We start from the raw sequence: 24,297 nt of genomic DNA on the forward strand, positions 1-24,297 counted from the left end.
AATATGCCAATTATTGCACCCTAGGCTCATTCTATGTGAGGCTTATATGACCACGTTACCTCTAATTTAATAACTTAAATAAAGTTGTGGTTTAACCATTGTAGGCAACTAAGCATCACACAGCCACTCGCTCACTCCCTCCAAGTGGAACAGGGAAAAGAACTGGAAATAAAGAAGTAAAGTTGTTAAATTTGAGGTAGCATTAATGACTCATCACATGTAATGGCTACCTGGAAAGACAAATGCCATAACCCTGTACATACCCCCCACTCCTTCCCCTCCTTTCCCCCAGCATTTACTGCTGAGCACGATGCTAAATGGTGTGGAATATCCCTTTGGTCCTCTGGGGTCGGCTGTCCTGGCTGAGTGCCCTCCCAGCCTCTTGTGCATCCCCAACCTCCTCGCTGGCAGGGCAGTGTGAGAAACAGAAAAGGACTTGTCACTGTGTAAGCACTGCTCAGCAACAGCTAAAACACCAGTGCCTTACCAACACTGTTTTGGTCACAAATCTGCAACATAGCATCATCTACTATGAAGAAAATTAACTCTACCCCTGCCAAAACCAGTATAAATAACTTGGCATAAAATCCACACCCCCCTTTCCCCCCAGAATTCCACAGCATTTGAAGCAGTTATACAATCACGTTAAACGGGAGTTTGCAGGGTCTAAGACTGAGAGAAGCAGAATCAAAACATTTATGCGTTTTTCCCCAAACTGGCATACAACCCCAATTTATTCAGCTGCGTATAAACTAATATTTGTTAGTTTCATGAGCACCACAGAAAAAGTCAACTTGCAATAAAGCAGTATACTCATCGTAAAAATTATTTATAGCATAAAGATTTACCTTGCCCGCCGCCGCCGTTGAATTTGCCATGCTCGTTGTTGCCGCTGTTGACTTTGCCTTGCCCTTTGTCATCATTAGAGATGGCGTGCCCGGCGCCACTACTGGATATGTCAAGCCTGACGACACTGTTGAATATGTTATGCCCGCCGTCGCCATTGAATATGTCATGTCCTCCACCTCCTCCTCTGATAGATCTGTCAAGTCCTCCACCTCTGATGGATCTGTCATGCCCTCCACCTCTGATGGACATGCCATGCCCTCCACCTCTGATGGACATGCCATGCCCTCCACCTCTGATGGACATGCCATGCCTGCCGCCGGCGCTACTGCTGGATTTCCTGCGCCTGTTGCTGCTGCTGGATTTCCTGTGCCTGCCGCTGCTTTATGATTTTCCATACCCGTTGCAGCTTCTCCGTTTCCCGTGCCCGTCGCTCCCGCTGTTCTTGCGATTCCTGTCACTGCCACTCGATTATCCATGCCCGTCGCTTCTGCAGGGTTTCCCATGCCTTTTGCTTCTGCTGGAGTTGCCATTCCCGTTGCTGCTGCTGGAGTTGCCATGCCCATCGCTGCAGCAGGAGTTGCAACGCCTGTTGCTGCTGCTGGAATCGCAACGCCCCTTGCTGCTGCTGGATTTGCCACGCCCGTCGCAGCTGCTGGAGTTGCCATGCTCATTGCCGCTGTTGAAACAGTGCTCGGTGACGCTGAGACAGCACTACTATCAACGAAACTAAAATTGAACTGAGGCAGCGATGCAGTAGCGATGGGTAGTGGTATTTTCGGTAGCACTGGTTCCTCCACTTCCTAAAGTTGCAAATTTTAATTTTTCTTTTACAAGACATACTACTTTCTCACCCCATCCCACCCAATTTATTAACAAAATTAAATATAACAAAAATCCATACAAATTAAGAGAAAGCAAGTTTTCAGAAGAAATCCCGATCTCCCCACCTCTGTCTACTAGGTCATTTTAATTTATGGCAGGCCTGCTTCCACATTGTACTCTATTCAACAACTGTACAGTAAGAACACTGAAAGTTAACTCAAAACCTGTGCAGAACAGAGAGGCACAGATCAGATTTTTTTTCTTTCTTTTCTATACTTTAGTCATCAAAGCTCTAGAGAAGCATCATCCTTTCTAACTACCCTCACATTTCTTCAATTAAGAGTACACTCTCAAGACAAATGAGAAAGTGTTCCTCTTGCAAAATTAGGCAGGATAGCTGCCAAAGTTTCTAAAGTCACTACAGCAGTGAACGTGGAAAAAGGTAATGTTTAAAGAAGCAGGTAGGTTCAACAACCAAACTACACACAAAAAGCACCAAAGAAAGTCAGACTAGCAGCACTGAAGACTGTGTTCTGGTAAATACAGTCTATACCATGTATCAGGATGTAAATATAAAAATCAGAAAACAGTATCTTAAAAACTTCAATTTTTATCCCTGCCACTTACTTTATTTGATTACTAAGATTGGATGAGTTATGTTTTAAATGGCATAGACAATCTGATCAAAATTTGTACAGTACTATCATGATCTACTTAGAAATGACTAGGCAGGGATGTAAGTTGGTACTACTGATATTCAATGCATCCTGTAGCTTACATCTGTTTCACAGTTTTGATTTGAAAAGTTTATGGAACTTTGGATATTTGGACCATTATTTTATTTGTGTTACAGGAATACACAACAGTGTTTACGATTTCTTTATATTGCATCATCCAGAAGTCCCATTTAATGATTTTAAACTTAAATTAACTTAAATACTTAATATTAACTTCATATTAATTAAATACTTAATATTAACGTAAATACTTAAATTAACTTACAGGCAGCTTATATAACATCCAATAAAAGAAAAAATAATCTGAATATTCATGGTCATAGTTTTATGGAATAGATTTTTCCTATTAAAATTAGAAAAAAAACTCTCTCACAATGAGTTTGGTGAGTATCAAAAATTAAGTCATCATTAGCAGACATGCAGAATGCTGTCTTCTACTACTCTTTTTCAAACTCTTGGCCTGTATCTTTCTGTATGACTTAAATATGAAACCAAAAATTAAGCTTTTTTTTTCTTTTTATACTTGGCACTCGTTTCAAATATCATTCCTGTATAAAAACTATACAAACCTTCACCAAAACATTACTTCTGTTCTTAGGACTCATTCATTCAATTGCTAACGAGAAATGTTATAGTTTGAAGAATCTCCAAGGTAACAGAATTAAAAATTTCAAAATTATATAAGCAAAGTTCAGGTATTCAAACACAGTAAGTAAATCAATTGGAGCCTGCTCTGAAACCCACAAGAAAACAAAAACAATGCAAAAATAAAGCGGTATTATTATAATTTACTATGATGCAATAAAACTGACACACTTAGCTAGTTACTTCAGTAATCTCAGTGACAACAATTAATTTAAGAGTCACTTACCTGTTCTTGTACAGCTCTTGATAAATAGTGCATTCCTCTTTCCCTTCTCATTTTGCCGCCTCCACTACTCATTCCTGAAGACAGACCATTGGATGCAGCAGTATTGAATTTGTAGCTGGTCACATTGCTAGCACACAACAGTACAGAAGTTGGGGGAAAAAAAGAGAAAAAAAACTTATCAGCCAATTTTTTTTTCAAGATATTATAGCTGTTATTAGTCCTAGAATTGAAACCTGCTGATCAGAAAAAAACTAAAGCTGTCTCACAAGTTGCTAAATGCTAGTAAATACTTGATGTTCTAAGTAGGAAAAACTTTATTAACAGCAGCAATGAAAAGGACATACATAAGTGCACCGCTCATATGGGAACAATGACTAAGCCAGAAGACCTGAAATAGAAGAGCTGATTTAGATTGTTATTTTCCAGTGCTTCCTTCAAATAGGACTGGTTCTCTGATTCTGCGATGCACATGTATCTTTGCAGGGATATAAAAGAACAGCTCACAAAAATATAGGAAGAGTGCACATATGCACACACACACACGGGAAACGCCGCCAACAGCTCTGATAGAATAGAGACGCCCCTTAGACTTGTGTGGCAAGGTAATATGGCATAAGCTTCAGAAGCAGCTCTGGCTTTCATGTGGCCATCAGCAGGAACAGCAGAGGTGTTTGGGTATGCCAACATTCCAGAAGTCTTTTCAGACATGAATACAGATCCCTTTTGTAAGGCATACAAAGGCATTTTTCTGTTACTTAAAAAAGCCTAGCTCAAAACCAGAAAGATATCCTAATCCAAGTGGATATGGGGAAAAAATAACCCAAACCAGAAGCGAAATAGGGAATAACTCTAACAAAAGTACTATGGCAAGAAAATGAAGTATGCCTGGAAAAACTGTGACATCAAAGCTTATCTTGCAGCCAATCAGTCAGTCAGTACAAAAGTGCGTTAGATCACACTGGAAGACACCAGGTCAAACTTCCAGAACACTGAGGAGGAGAACTGGTCTAAACTTGTCAAATACTTGACAACAGCCTGCTTAGCACTGTAACTGCATAGAAGAAGACAGATCCCTAAGGCATATGCTCAGACTTTTCTCTAATCCAAACTGTCAATCAATTAGAATTCTGAAAAAAGTCTTACATCAAAATAGATCTTCATTCAGACAACTATCGTTTGCCCATAATAGCCCATATTCCTCTTTCTGTTAACACCTGTGAGCTTCAAGGGGGCAAAGACAGTTGTCAGCCTTCAAGCATGTCTAATCTACAATTGGACTCAGGTTTAAAATATATATATATATATATATATATATATACACACACATAGATATATAGCATTGGTGGGCCAGAGATTTACTGAGTATTCCAACTCAACCGTCCAAAGGGACTCTTGCCAGCAGATCAGTGTGGTGCTCCTGCTCCAGAACATGGCACCCAACAGAGACCAGCATCACAAAAAACACTACCACCACTACCTACTCTACAAACAAAAGGTAGGGCACTGCAATAAACTTTGTGAACAAAATCAAAAGCAGTATGAGTTTTCTGTATCTCCTTCCTAAATGGAGAAGTAGAAAGGAGTTCTAACAAAGACAATTTAGAACAGTTTGAAAAAAACATAATTAAAACCCAGCACCTGTTTGCACCTGTACCAGAACCTTAAAGCCAGTCGCTTCCACCCCTAAAAAGGTGGTTGTTGTGAAGTCGAACTTTTAGATGCCAAAACAAAGTGTTGAGTTCTTTCTGCAAGCCGAAGAATACCCATGGTCACATAAGAATTGCTTGGCAGATGAGCATAGAGTCAACAAAATTCCCTGCTACTGTTCTCTGAAAAGAGCAACCCCCTAAAAACAGGGTGCAAAGTGTCTTAACTCAAGCATTATTACCCAAAACAAAAAGCCATCAATATTATCTGGAGGATAACTCATTTTACCTAAACCAAGAAAGCAGTATAACACAAAGCAGTCTCCTCAAGAAGAAATTCAATTAACTCTTCTGGATTTTTTTTATTTTAGAGATGAGTTAGCATTTGGCCTCAAATGATTCTAAAAAGCACATGGTCTTCATGTGAACTCAGAGCAGACAATTAACTTCATCATGAAAGGAGTATTAAAAAAAATAATAATAAATAATAAATCTTCCTCCATGTTTTTGCTTAAAAAATAAAGAAAAAAACACATCAATAAACATCCTCCTGAACTGCAACTCACTTCCCCTACTTCACCTTCTAAAGAATACTTCAGAAAGAATCATTCCATTAGGACAGAGCTTTCAAAATGCAAGCAATTAAATAGCTAAAACTAATAGCTTTTCCCCTAGGGAACACTAAGAGGGACAAATTATTTTGTTATAAGTAAACTGAGTTATAAACTATGAAATATCTGTCAAAGCAAAATTTGTAACACTAAAGATTTAGTTAAACTACAAAATGATCCATATTTCCTATAGAAGGAAAAAATTAGGCCTCCAATAGCAAAGATCCTTTCTGTGGATACAGCATTATAACGTGCCTTGTTTCCCATCTTCATATCCTACTCAGAAGATAAACTTGGGATAAAAAGTGGTGTATCAGTAATTTTATTCTTGCTCATCTTCCTTCCTTTCATAAAAACAACAATTTTCTCAAAGTTATATTGATCTTCAAACACAATCCAGACTTTGCAGCTCCCTCAAAATACAAAATTTTCATTGGATTTCCCATTCCTTTTACTGAGAACTGTCACCACCTTTCCAAAAAGACAGGCATGCAGACCGTACTGATAAAGGAGATTTCCTTCTTCCTTCAAGTAAGTTTTAAATTAACAGATGTCATACCTTTCAGATGGTTCTGCTTGCTGTTCTGCAGGCAAAGTCTTCTCTCTCATTCCCTGCAAGTTAAGTTTATTTCAAGATTTAGCTGAATATATACAGAATACACTAAGTACCAACAACCACTTATGTGGTTTTTTGTGTTTTTTATTTTATTTATTTTTAATTTTATAGCACTGAATACACCTCACCTACTTAACGTTGTTCCCTAATTCAGCATTGTGGGTACAGTTCAGTTAAATTTTGGGGCTAAAGTAAGCATCACTGCTTCACTCAGTATTGAGGACAAACTGATAGAACACTAAATCAAATTTGTCAAGTCCTCTAACAAAGAAAGTAATTATTTTAAACAAAATGACAAAAATTGTGTGTGTGGGGGGGAGAGTTTTCATCAAAACTTGTGTTTACCAACCCTGTAAAAGGGACATACTTTTCTGTTTTCTATCATTTATCAACAAACAAGCAAAAAAAAAAAAAAACCCTCTACCCCCCCTAAAAACTAAGCAGTTGCTGCTACATTCATTTCAGAACTTTACCAAATGGAGATTGTGCTGGCTAAACAATACAGAGATTGAAAGAGTTAAAAGCAATAAGCAACCAGTATTACCGTCCACTTTGATTTCCAGCCTAAAAATCCGATACACTTAACATGTGGTGATTTGTACACTCAGACTGATACTGGAAACACAGATGTTTTCGCAGAAAGAGATGCCAATTTAATTTTATGGAAAATTTATCACACTCCATCTACTCCAAAGCAATCAAAAACGATAACTCAGCACATTGTCAGAACTCTCTCTTGGAGCACATAGCTCACCTGGAATAGTTTACACAGAACATGAGCATGTTTCATCAGTGACAGCTTTGTGTACATGAGAATATAAAAGGAAAACATTTCCGTCTTTTAATATTCTTTCACTGAGAACAGGATGACTCAGTAGCACATCATGACATTGTGAAAACAACCACAAGACACTGAGTGTTCCAAAAATAGAATTAAATCCATAAAAGCTCAATCTATTTCACAATGGTTCCCACTGCCTTAAAGCTCGCCTCAAACACACTATCAGTACTTTTTGCAAAGATAGTACAATAATTGGTTTGAGAAACATTCCAAGACTGTAAAAAAAACCCCAGGCACATAAGGACTCAAAAATGTACTTACTTGGTACTTTGTGTCCACTCTCTGGCGAATTTTGCTGGACTGAGTAGTTGCAGTCGGTGATGGTTTAGGATACCGGGCATACAGCATCGATTGAGGGTTTACCTTTGGTGTCACAAGTCTCTTAACAGGTGGATGCTGGGATGCATTCTGGGATTCCAGCTTTGAAAGGGAAACAGCAATCAATTTATCTTTACGTCCACCCAAATTAATTCCAATATTTATTGATGAAAACAAATTACAGAACTATAAACCTCCCATCGGTCTTGGCACTCAGTGAATACAATTTGAAAATTCTAAAAACCATTCAACTTGTAGAGGGAAATCACCAGAAAACCAGTAACGAAATCCATAAAGCTATATATAAGTAGCCAAAGTCTGACTGAATTCCATTTCAAAATTTGGCAGTTAGCTTCACAGACAAAATAATTCATGCTACCATAATTAAAATAACCCATGTTCCTATAACATGCTCCTATCTTTTCCTCTGCCCACACTGTGATTTTTTTTTTTAGTAGCTTAATTCATTAATTTAACATTTGAAGTGTTAAGCAACTAATTATACAGGCTTCTGGGCTTCACATTCCCTACATTTTCCCCCTTCAAAGTTACACAAACAATAGAACACATTCCAAAAAAAAACTTGTCAATCTTACAATAATCTCATTCATTAAAATATGATCCAATGCTTTATATGTGCATTAGATGCACTTCAAGTAGTGGGTTTGACTTCCCTTTTCAAAGCATTTTCACAGACCAGAACTAATTTTTAACGCAGACCACTGCATGTTCTGCAAAACTGACTTAACTGAACTGTCAGACAGAAAACAAACCCTAAAGGCTACAAGATTTACCAATGGCTCCACCTGCAGTCTTAAGGATCAGAAAATACAGTCTTAGGAAGTATGCTATTGTTCAAATCAATACCAACAGAAAATTGTTTACACTGCAGCTTTAATTTCACAGTATCTCCCAACTCTTAGTAATAGAATTCACACTATCTATAAAGTATATAAAAATACATCTTTCTAAAAAATATTATATTCATTTTGAAACCTTGAATAAAACATGTTTTATGTAAGTTCACAAATCTACTTCGAGTGAACGATGGTTCATTGCTGGTTTTAAGGGTAAAAAAGAAAAATATTAATTCCCCCAGTTAGGCATTTAATACACCAAGAGCTATTCTGCCTGGTACAGTTCCTTGAAATAAGAAAAACACCACATCACTGCTACCCACTGCAGAAGTTTAGCCTGAGTGCACAAGTGTTCCGTCAACCACGTTCACTTTAGCAGGAGAACACACAATCATCTCCTTAGCAAATAATTGCTTCTCATCAAGGGCTACCCTTCTCCTGCCAACATTATGAATTCTAGTATTATGAATAGACAATCTATCTCCTTTCACCCAGTGACAGCTGCGTGCAACATTCATTTAGTGGCTGACAACTTCAGGCTCTCTGTTGCAAATCTGGCAGATCTTTCTTAATGCCTTATCACAGGTGTATTTCTATAATATAACTGAGAATTCACACCACATTTGTTTTTAGTTATTTGGATAATATTTATGATATACTTCACTTCTCCATGCCCTTGTAATTTGGCATATGGTGAAAAGATGGTCCAGGAAATCTGAGATGTTTGTAAACTCTGAAGTGATTGTACACTTAATTATATATCCAATCAAGGAATTAGCACAGAAACTTCTTGAGACATTGTCCCTTTTCTCATTAGAACAGAAGATGAAAAGTTTGCACATCTTGTTATTTCCTTCAGTCACCTGAAGGTCACTTTTAAAAAAAAACTTTTATTTTTAAAGTGGTCATTTAAGGGTTTTGCAATTTAATAAGCCCAATGATACCCCTAACTAAAGTCATCAAAAAAAGATGACTAGTTTTCATTTTTTAAACAAAATGAAAGGAAATCATGCTTTACCACAGCATTATCACCAATCCTGTGCTACCTCCAAATAGGAATTTAGGAGCATAAGATTTATAGTGTCAGAAATTAACAATTTTCCTTGTCTTTATTTGGAATGGTGATAAAAAGCAGAAAAACTAGTTTTCTGTGTCCGAATGAACATGGAAGTCTGTACAAAGTCTATATGACCACTCAATCAGTATTTTTCTATTTGTGATCATTTCTTCAAGAGAAAACTTTCCTCAACAGGAATTTTAATATGCAGCTTCACCCCAAGTTGGGGGACAAGATAAAACTACTTGGTGTGTTCTAGAGTTGTTGCTCTCAACTTACAAAGATAACATAATTCTTAACCTGAGTAATCTTCACAGCCCATCATCTATTGTGGATAGATGCCAATAGTAACTTGATTTGATGTGTATGTTGTCACTGAGGTTTGAGAAAATTTTTCTAATAGTGATAAAGCATTGAAAAAGTTATCTACCTCAGCTTAAGACATTATTGGTTCTTACCTTTCTTCGTTTGGACTGGAAGTCAGTAATATCCAGTTTATCTATGTCCGGAGGCTAAGGGAAAAAATAAAGCCTAAATATTAGAGGGCAATTTTTTTTCCTGAGAGAGAGGGTTTCCTGCAACAAAAATGTGGGGGTTCATGGTCAACTTACACAATACAGCGGCAAAAGAGATGCCATTCTTTTAGCATCCTGTTGAAAAAATAGTGCAATAAATTAAACTGGCCACAACATAAGGAAGAATAGTTTTATCTTTATCCTTTGATGGCACATTTACTAAGTTTTATAAACACATGAAGCAAAAACAGATTAAAAGAAGTGCTATTTACCAACAAAGGGCTTGACAGCTTCTCCATTGCCTCCAAGATGCACCGTGCTGCGGTACTTAAGGTAGCGGGGGACCGCACAGTTTCTTGTCTAGCTTTCGCTCTCTTTTGTGCCTGAAAAATTAGCATTTTAAGTGTTACAATGGTCAATTCTGAGTTAAGGAGGCATGTATTTTATGTCCCAAGGCTACACTGATGATACAATCAATATATTCTGATGACAGAGAAAAATGCAGTCACTGGGAGTTCAAGCCATAAAGAAGAGAATACATTCTGAGTTTAATGAAGTTTACCTTGGGCCTCAGTGCATCCTGCATGTGCTTGTTGCACGAGCAATAAAAGAAATCCATACTTGTAAAAGGTCAAGACGGATGATGCTAGGACTGCTAAGGCCTCTGAAGCAGTAATCAGGGAAACAGAACTCAAGAAAAGGCTTGTGGTACAGAAAGCATTTTCAGTAACAACACAGACCTCAGAGTTTCATGATGGTGTAAGTGTACCATCTTAAAATCAGTGTATACAATCATAACCAGGAACTAGTTTTACTTCTCTCTTGCTTCCTCCCTTCCCCCAAGATTAAAGTTGGCTGCAAATCTTTGTTTTAAAAGATAAAGATCTGATTTAAACTGTAACAGATCTATATATTACACTGAAAAAATAAACTGTTTATTTGCACCACCCAACTTCAAATATCATTCAAAAACTTCCTTTGGTGTGACTTTTTTTCTTCCCATGTTAAACCCCTCATATAACCACACTGTGCTTATCACACGATGTGAAGACAGGAAGCAGACCATGCAGCATATAAAAACACAAGTGACACTAACAGAACCACAGAATGGTTAAGGTTGGAAGTGACCTCTGGAGATCATCTGGTCTACCCCCCCCACTCAAGCAGGGCCACCCCCAGCAGGTTGCCCAGGACCATGTCAAGTCAGCTCTTGAAGATCTCCAAAGAGGGAGACTCCAGAGCCTCTCTGGGCAACCTGTGCCAGGGCTCCATCACCCGCACAGTGGAAAAGCATTTCCTGATGTTCAGACAGAGCCTCACATTTCAGTTTGTGCCTGTTGACTCTTGACCTGGCACTGGGCACCGCTGAAAACAGAATGGCTCTCTATGCTCTTTGCACCATCCATTCAGGTATTTATATACACCAATAAGATCCCCCCTGAACCTCCTCTCCTCCATGCTAAACAGTCCCAGCAGTGTCTGCCTCTCCTCAGAGGAGAGGTGCTCCCAGTCCCTTGATCATCTTGGTGGCCCTTCGCTGGACTCTCTAGTACATTGCTGTAATTCAAAGCAAGCAGCAATAAGCAAGCTACTCTCTCCTTTAAAAGCCTAGCATTTTGGTTCCTCTTTTTACCATAATGCAGTAATATTGTAAAAAACAAAAATAGCTGACCGAAGAGGGTTCCCAGATTTGCACCACAAGTTTTCAAGGTTTCCCGTAAGTGAGGTACTTGTACTGCCCTTTTTCCATTGCAGAAATGGACTGTCAGAACAGATCCAGCAAACCCATGTTTTCATTTTCTTAAAATTCCTTTTGATTTATTGACAGAAGTCACTTTGATTTAAATACATTCCTACCAAACCTGATTTGACTTTCCTTTTCGATTCAGCTCTAGCTAATCAGAGTTGTCAGCAGTTTTTATTTGCTATTTCCAAGAACTCTTGGGGGCAAATAACTCTCTTCAAGAACTATATGAATCATTCAAAACAGAAAGCATGTTACTGCTTATCTTGAGACTGCATTTAGTCCTGCATGCCTCTATGTAACAGAAGAACAAAGGATCAGCAAAGTTGATTTTAGATATTTTTAAAGACTGCAGGTTTATACAACATATCCATAGCATGAGTGTAGGCATGCTTGGAAAAGAAGATCCACAGATAAATATTAGCCAGGTTTGACTACTGTAGCTTTTGATACTATAAACACAAGTTTTCAAAGTTATGCTGTCATTGGTTTTTTTGCATCATGTAATTTTAAAGTAATGTAGTCAGAGGCAGACAATGGCACTTAAATGGAATTTTTTGAAAGACCTAACAACAGAGGAAACCCCAACTACCAACAACTAGCCCAAACTGTTATTCTTGTTCTTTCTGACAAGTATTACCTGTGGTAAAAACTGTTATAAACAAATCAATCTCTTCTATTTTTGTAGACCAAGAGGGCAGAATAGCAACTGTTACCACATATTCAGCTCCCTGCTCAAAGCTCCTTTGGCAGTGCTGCTTTGTTTTTTATTTCCATCACTATTTCCCACTACACTACTTTTCTCATACCCGATAAGGTTCCGTCTTTGGCTGCTTTGATCTTACAGCTGCACCACCATAGGCCGTCTTTCCGGGGTAAAATGGAGAAAACCCAAGCTGGTTTTGCTTACAAAAAGATGTGCTTCCACGTGCCTACGGAAACACAGTACGGTAAGTGGATAGAAAAACAGGTACACATTCAAACTGGTTAAAAGAAATACTGCGCAGTACTTACAGGACACAGTCCTCCAAAAACAGATAAACTGAATGCAGGTTTCTTAGAGCTAGCTGCAGAATGCTGCGAGAGGGAATGAGTTCTTTCAGCTTCTGTGGGCCAGAGCAGTGATGACGAAGTATTTTTTAAAACTGCAACATCTGCCAAAATGACATATGCTAGATGTAAATGCCTCTAGTACATACAGAACTTTAACAATAAAGATCACACTAATTCCAGTTCTTCAATACAGAAAAATAAGCATGACTTCAGCTTCTTTAAATAGATCAACTTCACGTACAGACTGAAAATCAAGTATGAGCTACAAACTTGAAAACTGTTCACAGAGCTGCAAGTAGTTTTCAGCAATCTTACCAAGTTAATACTGTGCTTCTAATGCAGATTTTTTTTTCTTTCATGCTAAGATAAAAGAGGACTGCATAAACATCAGTGCATTTGTATGGACAAAGCTTTTTTTCTATGTTGATAAAAGGCTGGAGGCCAGCACAGATCATAATTGCACAGGTTTTAAACCTGGAAGATTCCCCAAAGGCTGCTCTAAGAGTTAACGATCTTCTTCCCATGTATGTTTTACAAAGACACACCAGAAAGTTCTAGTGCACTCAGGTTATATTGCTAAAGCCCAGCAACTCTACTCTCAACTATACAAAAGTTCTCTGGAAAACCTGCTGAACACACTTCAGTCCCTGTCTATATGGGGTAGACATATGTCTATATGGGGGACTAGAAAAAGCTGCAAACCTGCTGTTTGCCCTTTCAGTGAGAAGACCTAGATACCAACCTACATCGACACGATGCTTATTTTTTATTTTAAAATGGTGTGCTTTCCTCAATGAATTTGGCAACAGACATGAAAGTCTTGACAGCTGAAGCCTTCTACCAAGAAAGGTCAAAAAACAGCCCATAACTTATGTCAGAGTAGTTTCTTTATCTTCTGTTGCTAAAACACAGGAAAACATCTCGTGCTCCTATTTGTCACCTGCAGTTATTCACATTTAACCAGCTGTCTGTTAGATATTCTGAGTCACTCTTCCTTCTAGACAATCAGCCTAGCTGTCAAGCTACGGCAAGTCAGCCTGATTTCCTACCATCCCAGTTCAAAATTTACATATAACCTAGCTGAATGTGTGTATTTCAGCAGTGACTCCTTCTAACATCAGGGTATCACAAACGTATTCCAAAGCATGCTTCTATTAAAAAGGTGATAGGATTATATACTTCTAAAACACTAAAAATTGAATTTAATTCTCGCATCCAAAGTTGACATTCACCTATTTTATTTACTAAGGTGATGTGGAATATTAAAGAGCGCAAGGTACTTCACATTAAAAAAAAAGTCAATTAAACAGAGAACACAAAAATCACCTTTATCAGATGCTCTAGAGGAGAAACCACTGGTTGTTGAGATGTTATCATCGTCTTGTTGAGAGGTAGAATCTTTTATTTCTTTTATGAAAGAGAGCCCAGGACTGCCAATGCCAAATATAGAAGATGTCGAGGGCTGACAAGGTGGGACAGGAGAATCCAACATGGGATAATTCAGATGGCTCCGATGAAGAGAGGGCCTTGTTAACACAACTGGGAAGTTCAGTGCTGATCTACTTGTGGATGGTTCTAGACAAGAACAGGGAGATAATTAGCTTTGCTATAGACAAGCTCACAGAAGCCAAAACCTGTTTCCTATCGACAGCCATGCTATTGCCAAGTTCTAAGCGCAAAAATAGAGAAGCCAAATTTAACTTCTTCCTCACCCAGATACGGTTTCATCTAACTGTCTGGGTACAACAACAACACTGCTTGTGATACAGAGTATTAATGTTGCATTCAGAAGTAGTTAACTATGAGGTTTTACAACACCAGATTCTGACCCCGTGCTCAAATGCTCTAACACCGACTTGGCCTTTCACTAAATCAAACATATATACTCCTTCTCCCACGTACAGCTTGCAATAAGTTTTACAAAATTTGAGATTACATGGTAAATTACAGATAACACTGCAGCTTACATGATATTGGAACGAAGGTTATATTAATCTGAATACACAACATGAAAATGAACGTTTGCAGTACTTTTTTCCCCGAGTTCTGCCATATCAGCTCATGTTAGAGGCAAAACATCATCTCCTACCCATTAACTATTGGGATTTTGACCCAAGGGACAAGTATGTTGACCCAAGTCACCAGATGAGCATTTTTCCCTCTTGAAACAAAGGGTCTGCAAACAATTCCAGTGGCCTGGAATAGGTGGCCTTGAAGTCTATCTTGCTAAATGAATGGAACTCTTAATGGGTATTTTGCCTGATGAAAGCCTACTGTCTCTCCCAGGAATCTGGGCAATTAAAATGACTTTGAGCCACTATCCTCTTGATACTTGAACTGAAGCTTAAACTAGTTAGTTCAATCTTCATAACCACTGCAGTACCACTAATTAGTTCTCCAAATCATGAGCAGATTTTTAGGACAGCACTCTTTGAGATACAGAAAGTTATTCAGGCGGAAGGCCACCCAATATAGGCTCCAGCACAGTGATACCTCAGAACTGGTATTTGTTTCAAAACACATTTGTTTCAAAATGTAGTAATAATTAAAAAAAAATATCTTATTCTTAAGCATGTAACACCCACAGACAGCAACATAAGCTGCAAAAGGTTCTAGGGTGTCCACCTGCTCCTGATCTCCTGGAGTTAGCAAGCTTGCAGTGCAGCTGTTCTTACTGAAAGCTCCTTTCACGCAGTTACATAGGAAAGCCAACATGTGTTCCTCAGTCATGAAGACCTTCTCTATTCTTTTATCCAAACTTATTCCCAAGCTACAGCTACACGGAAAGCAATCAATCTCCTTGTTTACAATTAGATGAGATTGGAGGCAAAGATATTTCCTCATTATTTTTTGATTCTGCCAACAACAGAAGCAACTGACTTTCCACATTATCTATGGTTACCTACGCACGCTCAGACAAAACTTCTTTACTTATTAAAAGCTGAGTTCCCCAAAACAGCTAATTTAAGAGAAACTCAAATAAGAATATATGCAAATTTATACAACAGGACTACAGTAACAGTGAGAGGCACTGGATATAAGACAAATTAATCTTTTATGAGGTAAAGGAGTTGCAAACCTCGTTGCCAACGGTCCAAATACCTTTTCAAAGACACCCCTTCCCCCCGCGTAGACCTTAATGTTATTGAATATTTTAAGGATAATAATGTCATAAACCACATCCATGCACAGGTTCCCCAGTTCACCATCAAGTTAACAAGGAACTTTACTAAACTGATCAAAGCCCAAAACAAAACAAAACAAAACAACAAAAAAAAAAAGTCAGGACACGAGACAGAATTTTCCTCTGCCATTCTAGCATCTATTATTTTGTTTTGAAGACTGCAAAACAAATTAATTTTTTTAATTGCCTTAGGCAATTAGACAGATTTTCATTCCATATCTTTTAAAATATGGAAAATGCAACCCAGCACACTTGCAAATGAGTTATTTTCAGCATTTAGCACCTGGCTAATAGAGTACGTAAAGTTAACTGATGCCTTCCAAGAGCATAAGATGTATGCTTCATAATTGAGTATACAGTTTAAAGCTAAGACGGTTTCACAAACAGTTGTTTCGACTTTTTTGTTTGTTTTTTTCATTCTGTCGAAACCCTCATTCCAATTTCCTTTTGAAATTCAGATTCAAAACTAGAAATCTGTGAAAAATACAGATAGCCAGAATTCCGAATGATTTTTCACATACCTTGTCTATTAATTCTTGCTGGTTCAGGTGTGAATCTCTCATCGATTATGGTATCTTCGTCTGCATAATCATGATGATAGTTTACCGGAGTCTCCTCCTGGTTTGCAGATTCATTTCCATCTGCACACTCTTCCTCACGCTTATTGAAATATTTCTGCAGCCATGCTGGTACAATATTTTTCACCGTTTCTGTCATTCTGCTAATTATTCCCTGCTTGAAAGAAAAAAAACTTGTTTAATTACAGAAACACAGTCAACAGCATATGCTGGGATACAACCTTCCACGGACCTTGAAGACAGATATTATACAGCAAATATTCAGAAGACGACAACAAGGTTGATCCTTGGCATAGGATCGCTACACTTCCGGTAAACCTAAAATTCACCTAAGATTGATTTACAACTACCTATCAGTTTGCACTTCCAAGTGACCTTGGCAAAGTTCAAAGTTTTGAAACTTCTGCCAAAATTCACCAGCAGGTCGTCAATCTGCAAGGGCATCAGGAAACTCTACGCCTGAATAGCTCCTGACCTACAGACTTGTTCCAGGACTCTTCCTCTTCGTACCCTCACGTGAAAACCAACTAAACCAGAAGTTCAGCAATTATCTACTGTGACAGTGAGGACCATACTACCCATTAAAATCAGTGAATCTAAATATTTCCAATTTTAGTAATGCTGAATTGCAGTAACTATATGCACAAAAAACAGTTATGCTCTGAACAGTCAAGGTAACCCAGAAGATGTCCTGGAAGAAACACAGCTATAGCTGAATAACAGTTGCCTCGCTACAGGACCGTTAAATAGATCCATTTTGATTAAATTTCATTTCACGGTACGTTAAAGTTTTGGACCTCCAAACACTGCTATTCTGCAACTACCGCATAAGTAAAAGCCATTTCCATCTTGCCAATCACAAGTTCGTTGCAATGCTTACACCCCATGCTTACGGAATGCTTATTTGTCGCACTGGTTTAGACGGTCACTCGTTCCCTCCCGTTCCCTCAAAATTTCAAGGAAACCCCCTGCCAAAGCCCAGCCGCACACCGCAGATCACCTGCGGCACAGGTTTCCCTACCTCTTGCACTGCCTACAGCCACACAACGGGCTGCTCGCCTCCCTGGTGCGAGCAAACACAAAAGCTAACTCAGCAACTCCAACGCTTCGAAAAATGAAAAGTGGCAAGAGTTGAAGTTGAACAAAAACCTGTTTATCAGTTGCTAACACGTGTATCGCGGGTTCTGGCTGGGTCTGTACCAATGGCTCTGCTCTCCCACTTCCCTGGTGTCAGGCAACAGGATTTTCTAGTCTAAATTATTATTTGGGTGTCGAAAACTGATAGTGTAGTTTGAACATGCAAAAGTTACAGTCTAATCATTCTGAAACAAGAACTGTGCTGTATTCAACTCTTAAAAAAAAAATTAGCATAGAAGCCAAAATAAAAGCCTGAATCACTTAGGTCTTCCATACATGATAATGCAAACATCAAATTACAGGAAATATAAGAAAATTAGACACCCCTGAATCTGGGGTTAAGAGGGAGGCATGGGAAGAGGAAGAAAGGAAGACAAAACACAAAGCCTTTCCCCAGAAAGTCGTCTTAATTCACTATTTGACATTTTTTCTAATGATCCGTAATTTCATTGTGTACTTGCACGAAGACGGAATAAATATCCAAGGATAGTTTAAACCACACAGGACACCACCGAACGAACACATCCATCACAGTTAATACATCAAAACACAAGTACAAAATGCTCTGAATGTTGCTATTCTTCTACATAAATCCTAAGCCTCAGCTTCCCTACAAAAACCATTAAACACATTAATGCCACAGCTGACAAACAGTCCAACACACTGTACCAGCGGAGGCAGCCCCCAGCCCCTCGTTTCCATGTTCCCCTTTTATTGGCGCAAATATTTCGCTCCTACGAATGGAAGCGTATCAGGAACTCATACGGGTTAAAGTTTGCAAAAACAGATTTAGAATAGGCCTGTAGGATTTTGTTGCTGTGGAAATCCTCCCGGTACAGAAAGCCGCCTGAGAATCAAGATGGAAGAAGTCACAGGCACTCAGAAGAGCAAACACCCGGTCATCTTTAATAATCTGAGTAACTAGAGTCTAGCTAGACGAATAATTAACCAAGATGACATTTTACCGTCCAAACCTAAAGCCAGACTGCTTTGACCCTTTCTTGCATATGGCAGCCTGGCTGCTGCTCCCCACATCATTGGCATTTTAAGAATAAACTGAACCCCGAATAATTTCTCCAACCCATTCAGAAGCCAGAACTCACGGGAAGTACTGACAGCCTGCTCCATCCAGCTCACGCGTGGCGGAAGACAAGAAGCAGAGCCTTGTACTTCTGCATGCTGGCAGTTAATGACAAAGCAAGGAAAAGCAAAATATGCTGAAACATACCTCCATTCTCCTATTGCAAAGCAAAACTGTTGATTAAAGGATTGCAAAAGAACTAGGCAGGCACTGTGAATGAGCCATAGCCTGTCATCTAACATAGATATTGCTAAAAAAAAAAAAAAACAAACACTCCCCCCAGAAGTAAAACACACCCTGCAGACGTGCCCATTCACAAAAAGATTCAAGAAATTGAGAACTTCCCAGTGGTATCTCCTACCTGCATGTCACAGCTGCAAACCAAGAAATAAAGCACCACTGCTGCATTCCTGTCCAGGCAACACAGTTCAGGTACCACCAACCAACCACACTTCTAAGCACACAGCCCTGCTGCTCTTGCCAGAGTATTTTAGCAAAGTGCCATGCCTTGCATTGCTTGCAAAGCCAGCATTTTAATTTTACCCTAACCTTTACTGTTCTTATTCCTCAACTTCAGCACTTGTGCTTGAATGCCCTTTCCTTCCCCGTCAGTGGCAGGGCACTCTCCCCAGCACTCTCGTGCCACCAGCTCCGTGCTTTGCCCATCCCAGGTTCCCTACTGCCATCATTAATCCCTCTAGAGGAGGGACTGTCCCTCTGACAAGGACCCTGCGTGCCCCACTGATACCTGCGGCAATCCAGAGGTGAAACACAGAAGACATGGCACAGGACAACTGTTACAAGCTTACTCCTACTGCAAAATGTGTGTTTCCATAGGCCTGAACTTTTAAACGGGAAGCAAGAAAGAAAAACCATCAAAATTCTGTGTTAGAATGGAGGTAAAAACCTGATGCTTTCAGAATTATGCATATGGTAGTGAAATAAATGAAATGTAAGTGAAAGCTACCTATCTTTACTTCACTTACAAGCTCTGAGCTTATTTCACAGGAAAAACTGTATGTTTAGTAAGTCTTGCAGTCCATGCATTACTTTCGGAAGTTCATTCACTCTCAGTGATTTTATATTGTACTATAGTTTCATTTTGTGAGTATTAAATTAAAAAAAAAAAAAATGCTTTTCACCTCCCAGCTGACTTCCCCCTTCCATATTTCATCTTTCAGCAAGCCTAACAACTGGAATATATTAGACAACACATGCAAAGCGGAAAAGAAGGAAACAGCTCAAGAAATGTACAGACACGTTTCCTTTTGTCACAGGATGGGCTCGTGGGCTGTCCAAAGCCCAGGCTCCTCGTGCCACAGTTATTTATCAGGCCCCCCCTCCATACCCAGATTCACTACAGGTGTAACACCCAACAGGCTGCTGCACAAACCCCCTGGTTTCAGAGGAGGGAGCTGCTCTGGGGGCTCCCCATTGCCACGGGACAGGCAGGCTCCGAAACAGTTTCACACCAGGGAGAGCCCCAGCCGCACATAGCAGCGCTTCAGCTAGTGACTGTGCTCCAGTCCTTCAGCAGATTCAGCATTAGCCCACTGATTTCAGCGGTTTGAGAGCTGCCGTCAGTCTCAACAGTTGTCTGCTCGTCTGAAATGCACTCGCACGCTATTCTCATCCTAAAATAGCAGCAGGAAAGGAGAACAACACAGAACATGAAAAAATATCCACTGAAAAGGCCCAATAGCTTACTAATAGCTATTTACAACAGCTCTTCAAATGCTGCGCATCCCAAGAGCCCGCAGCTCTGCTAGATATGTCTCAGTCAATGTATACATACACCGCAGCAACAGTAACTACAGTTACCAGAGGCATGCTGCCTTGAGATGCATCCCTAAACAAAAGATACAGAGGGGGAAATACTCACCGGTAAACAAACAGGTGTCATAGTTTACTACTTTGAAACACCATTTCTTTAAAGGGTTTACATAAAGAAAAAAAATATATTACAGTTTAACTTCCGAACTTACAAGCGGGCTATTTCTTGGAAAAAAATACTTCAGGAATAGGACAGTTTTCCCAGCTTGCCAGGGGTCTCTCACCCAGCGATGGAGGCGAAAGTGCTGGCAGGAATACTTGGGAACCATGCCTTACTGGAAAACATCTACTTTCGTAATGGAGTTGATGTCAATAAGAGACTTAAGTAAATCCCACTATTCGACAAAGGATGTACTAAAAAAATTATCCAGAAAGATTACACACTAACATGAATTCTTCGGAGATGCAAAAAGCACAACCCGATAAAAGAGCTAATTCATTAGATGCACACCTCTATAAGCATCTACTTTTTACCTCCAGCTCAACTCTGATTATTGTATTTTAATTTTCTCTTCCAATTTCAGAAGTCTCAGTTCTTAAAACATACAAATCAGTAAAACCTCAAAAATAAAACCTGCACCTGAGGGTGAAGTTCAGCGAGCAGCAGCAGACTGGAGGAAGCACTTCCCACCACCAAAAAGGATTTCCAGGCTCTCTCCATCCCCCACGGTTACCTTGTGCCAGCTCTGGCGCACAGCAGGCTGCTCTCCCTGCTAGCTGGATTCGTTAAGCTGGCAAAACACACGTGTTTCTCTGCTGGACTAATGAATTCAGCTGGCGTGGTGCAACACAAACGGCCCAGGAGGGAGACCAAGATCAGGCAGCCAGGACAAGAGAAGGAAGAAACGAGACCTCTCCCTTCTTTTGATCGAGTGTGCGCATACATGCAACCGTGCGGATTGTATCAAACCGACCCAGACAAAAAATTCACCTGTGGGCTGTGATGTCCTTCGGGGGCAGCCCCTGGTCCAGCTCACCGTGTGCTTACACGGGCGCTGGTGCCAATGCAGGGACAGAAATGGAAACCTGACGTGATCCTCTCTCTTGTGCAGCAGCACGGGCTCAGACTGCCTGCAGACTAACCAAGCTTTTGCTGTCTAGGGAGTGGTTTCGGTTGGATGTAGGACAGCAGAGTTTTTCATTTAGAAGAAAAAGACAATAAAACTTATGACTTAATATGAACAATATGTTACAGGAATGTCATTAATTACATGACAGTGGAAAAAACAACTACTTTATTTGAAGCAACTGGACTAGTTCAAATTTATTTCTAAAAATCATGAAGAAGGGATTATGCTTCCAGATGCCAAAATGAGCCTCATTTTCCTCACTGTAGCTAGCTTTAGAATGAACTTCCCAGGGAAATTCTGGTGCTCTTTTACATTTCAGTGCTGCTTGATGATTTCTCCCATGAAGACACGTCCCACTGTTATCATTTCCACCCAAGCGCAAAAGGCCAGTAGATGCTCTGATAGGTAAATCAGTATCTAACTCGCCAGGTTAAATCCTTGTAGCGCTGAACGGTCTTATCTCAAGTTTGGTCCACACCTTTAGCCTCAAGTTTGGTCCACACCTTTAGCCGACAACATTTCAAAAGAGGGCGCAAAGTACAAGACACCTTCCTTCTTGGCAGAAAGCACTACTTTAGGCTGTAGCTAATCCTCAGCAGGTGTTCGTGCACTCCCTAACAAGATTTAAGAGACACTAAAATGCTGAATCTCAGACACAGCTGCTTTAGCTGCAGCAGCAGCTACAGTTACATTTGTTGACATTTACAGCTAACCTTCTGAAGCTGCAAAAGTGATGTAGGCTCACCTCAGCTGCAGGGCCGTAACCTCGAGTTACCGGAGGCAGCAACATCCTTCCGGCCACGTGCTTTCGCCACAGCTCAGCTGACAGAACCAAGAGCAACTCACAAACATAAGCAGTGTCTCTAAATACTATTCTCTTATTGGTAACAAAAAATTGCCGTTGCATTGAGATTTTTTTAGTGACTCTAGGTAATGGCATCTACAAATCTGTATATATTCTACAGTTTTGTAAAGTAAGCTTAATAACAAATACTAAACAATTGCAGTGTTAGACTTATCATGCATCTGGCACAGTTGAACAGCTTGCATCTTTGGTTGGTCTTGGAGATTACCAGACCTACACCTCTAACAGAGGAATGAGCCCTGAGACCCAATTGCTTCAGGAAAAGTTTGATTCAAAACACAGCTATAGCTTAAAAGCAAAGTCAGCGAGCTTTCAGGACACACTCGCACGACTCCTTCCAACAGCAGAGCTATGGAGACAGTAATAAACAACCTTGGCAAGGAGAATGAAAATTTTCTGCTGGCACAGGTATTTGCAAAGCCAGCACGTGTTAAACCATAGCTGTAAGACCTTAGTGCATGCACACTGCTCGTACATTAGCATGCACTTTTTTTTGCAGCAAAGGTAAAGATTATTATGAATTTATGCTTACTTTAAAAAACAGCTGGCAATCATAACCAAGCCAAACACACAGTGACACCATAAGTAAATGCAAAGTGCAGTTACAAGTTACAGAATCTCAAAGGAAACTGCCCCCCAAAACGTCAGTGTTACTGCCCTAACATAACCGCTTTAGTGCTGTGCTAATTCCTAGACAGTGAGCAGAATAAATATTTTAAATCTCTTCTTGTCAAAAGAAGGGGAATGTATTTGTAACCTCTCCCACAACAACAAAGAAAAGCAAATATTATAGTTGAGAGGATCTTTTAATTAATAAGTATTTTTGTAAAGCAATCTAGACTACCACAATGACAAATACTGTATCAGCAAGTTGCAAAACGACTTACGCTTCAGGCAAAGTCAAACAAGCCAGTTCATACTCGCCTTGGCTCAATTTTAAGATGACCCAACTGACTTGGCTTGAAAGGGTTCAGAGAGTACTCACCCAGTCCCTAACAAAGCTGAGGGAGTACCAGCCTTCCTCCAGACGTGGTGACAAATAGCTGTGAAGAACACTAGCTTCAAGTGGCTCAACGGTTAGCAAAATTAATATCTCTTTGGCTTGTAAAAGTGTATTTAAGTCCTACCTTCGATTAATTCACTAAAGAGGTAGATAAGACCTGGAGCGCCTAGGCATAAGGAGAAAGCAGGTCAAGGCATTTAAGGAGCACCATAAAAAAAAATACAGAATGTAGTAGCACAAAGGGAAAATACCTGGGCACAAGGGAACTGTACAAGGGAAAATAATAAATATGCCCAAATATAAGGCAGTTGTTCATGAAACTGAATAGATTAATTATTTAACAGCTAAAAAGTAATACATTTTTTGCCTAATAGCTAAAATTCTTCATTAGAAAAATATTACAGACACTAATTCTTGAGCTTCAGACATGTATTTTGTGTTACAAAAAGCACAGAGGAGTTTTTGTTACGTTCTCTTAGTAGCACGTACCATGAGACGCACATTGGGGAACATCTCCCCCTTCTATCATGACTATATAAATATGGCTACTCAACATTTGCTAGTTGTACAATAGCTTCAAGGAACATCAAAAAGATAGCAAAAAACGCAGAATTTTTGCAGTTCAACGAGAGTGAAATGGAAAATTGTACCACATTAAAAAAAGAGACGACTTGTTAAAAAACGGTCTGGAAATAGCAGCCTTAGAGAAAAGTCTCTTAGCTATGATCTCAAGGGCAACCTTGCAATTTACAAAAACTAAAAAACTTTTTTTCCGAAAGCAAAAGAGATGTTGCACTCTATCCTTCAGTCTTCTGAATCAGCAGCTCAGTTCCTCCACAGCAGAGGAGCAAGAACCAGCGCTAATTACCGGCTGGAGGAATAAATAACGCAGAGGAAATGATGTGCCGCCAGCAGATGAAGGCAACGTGCGGTGTTCCAGCTTACACGGACATTTATTTCATCTGCTTTAAAATCTTCTGTCCTGAGACAACGCTCACTACTATTGTTT

General features: G+C 39.6%; 1 protein-coding gene across 11 annotated transcripts in view; it reads right to left on the reverse strand.

Moving 5' to 3' along the window:
- NUP153 (nucleoporin 153) overlaps positions 1–24,297 on the reverse strand; it is a 44,433-nt gene that overhangs the window by 15,608 nt on the left and 4,528 nt on the right. For 3 of the 11 annotated variants that reach the window (XM_040548136.1, XM_040548144.1, XM_040548134.1), the window contains exons 2-12: positions 16,243–16,456; positions 13,864–14,112; positions 12,499–12,638; positions 12,294–12,416; positions 10,013–10,123; positions 9,837–9,875; positions 9,684–9,737; positions 7,255–7,413; positions 6,096–6,148; positions 3,280–3,406; positions 849–1,649 (exon numbers count right to left, since the gene is read on the reverse strand). In XM_040548136.1, the coding sequence (XP_040404070.1) occupies positions 849–1,649; positions 3,280–3,406; positions 6,096–6,148; positions 7,255–7,413; positions 9,684–9,737; positions 9,837–9,875; positions 10,013–10,123; positions 12,294–12,416; positions 12,499–12,638; positions 13,864–14,112; positions 16,243–16,456 (2,070 nt within the window). Of the gene's footprint in view, positions 1–848; positions 1,650–3,279; positions 3,407–6,095; positions 6,149–7,254; positions 7,414–9,683; positions 9,738–9,836; positions 9,876–10,012; positions 10,124–12,293; positions 12,417–12,498; positions 12,639–13,863; positions 14,113–16,242; positions 16,457–16,531; positions 16,994–24,297 lie in introns of those variants that run through there. The other 8 variants (XM_040548135.1, XM_040548137.1, XM_040548143.1 and 5 more) reach the window with 7 other exon arrangements.

The sequence above is a fragment of the Cygnus olor genome, chromosome 2 (genome assembly GCF_009769625.2).
Source record: "Cygnus olor isolate bCygOlo1 chromosome 2, bCygOlo1.pri.v2, whole genome shotgun sequence".
Lineage (NCBI taxonomy): Eukaryota > Metazoa > Chordata > Aves > Anseriformes > Anatidae > Cygnus > Cygnus olor.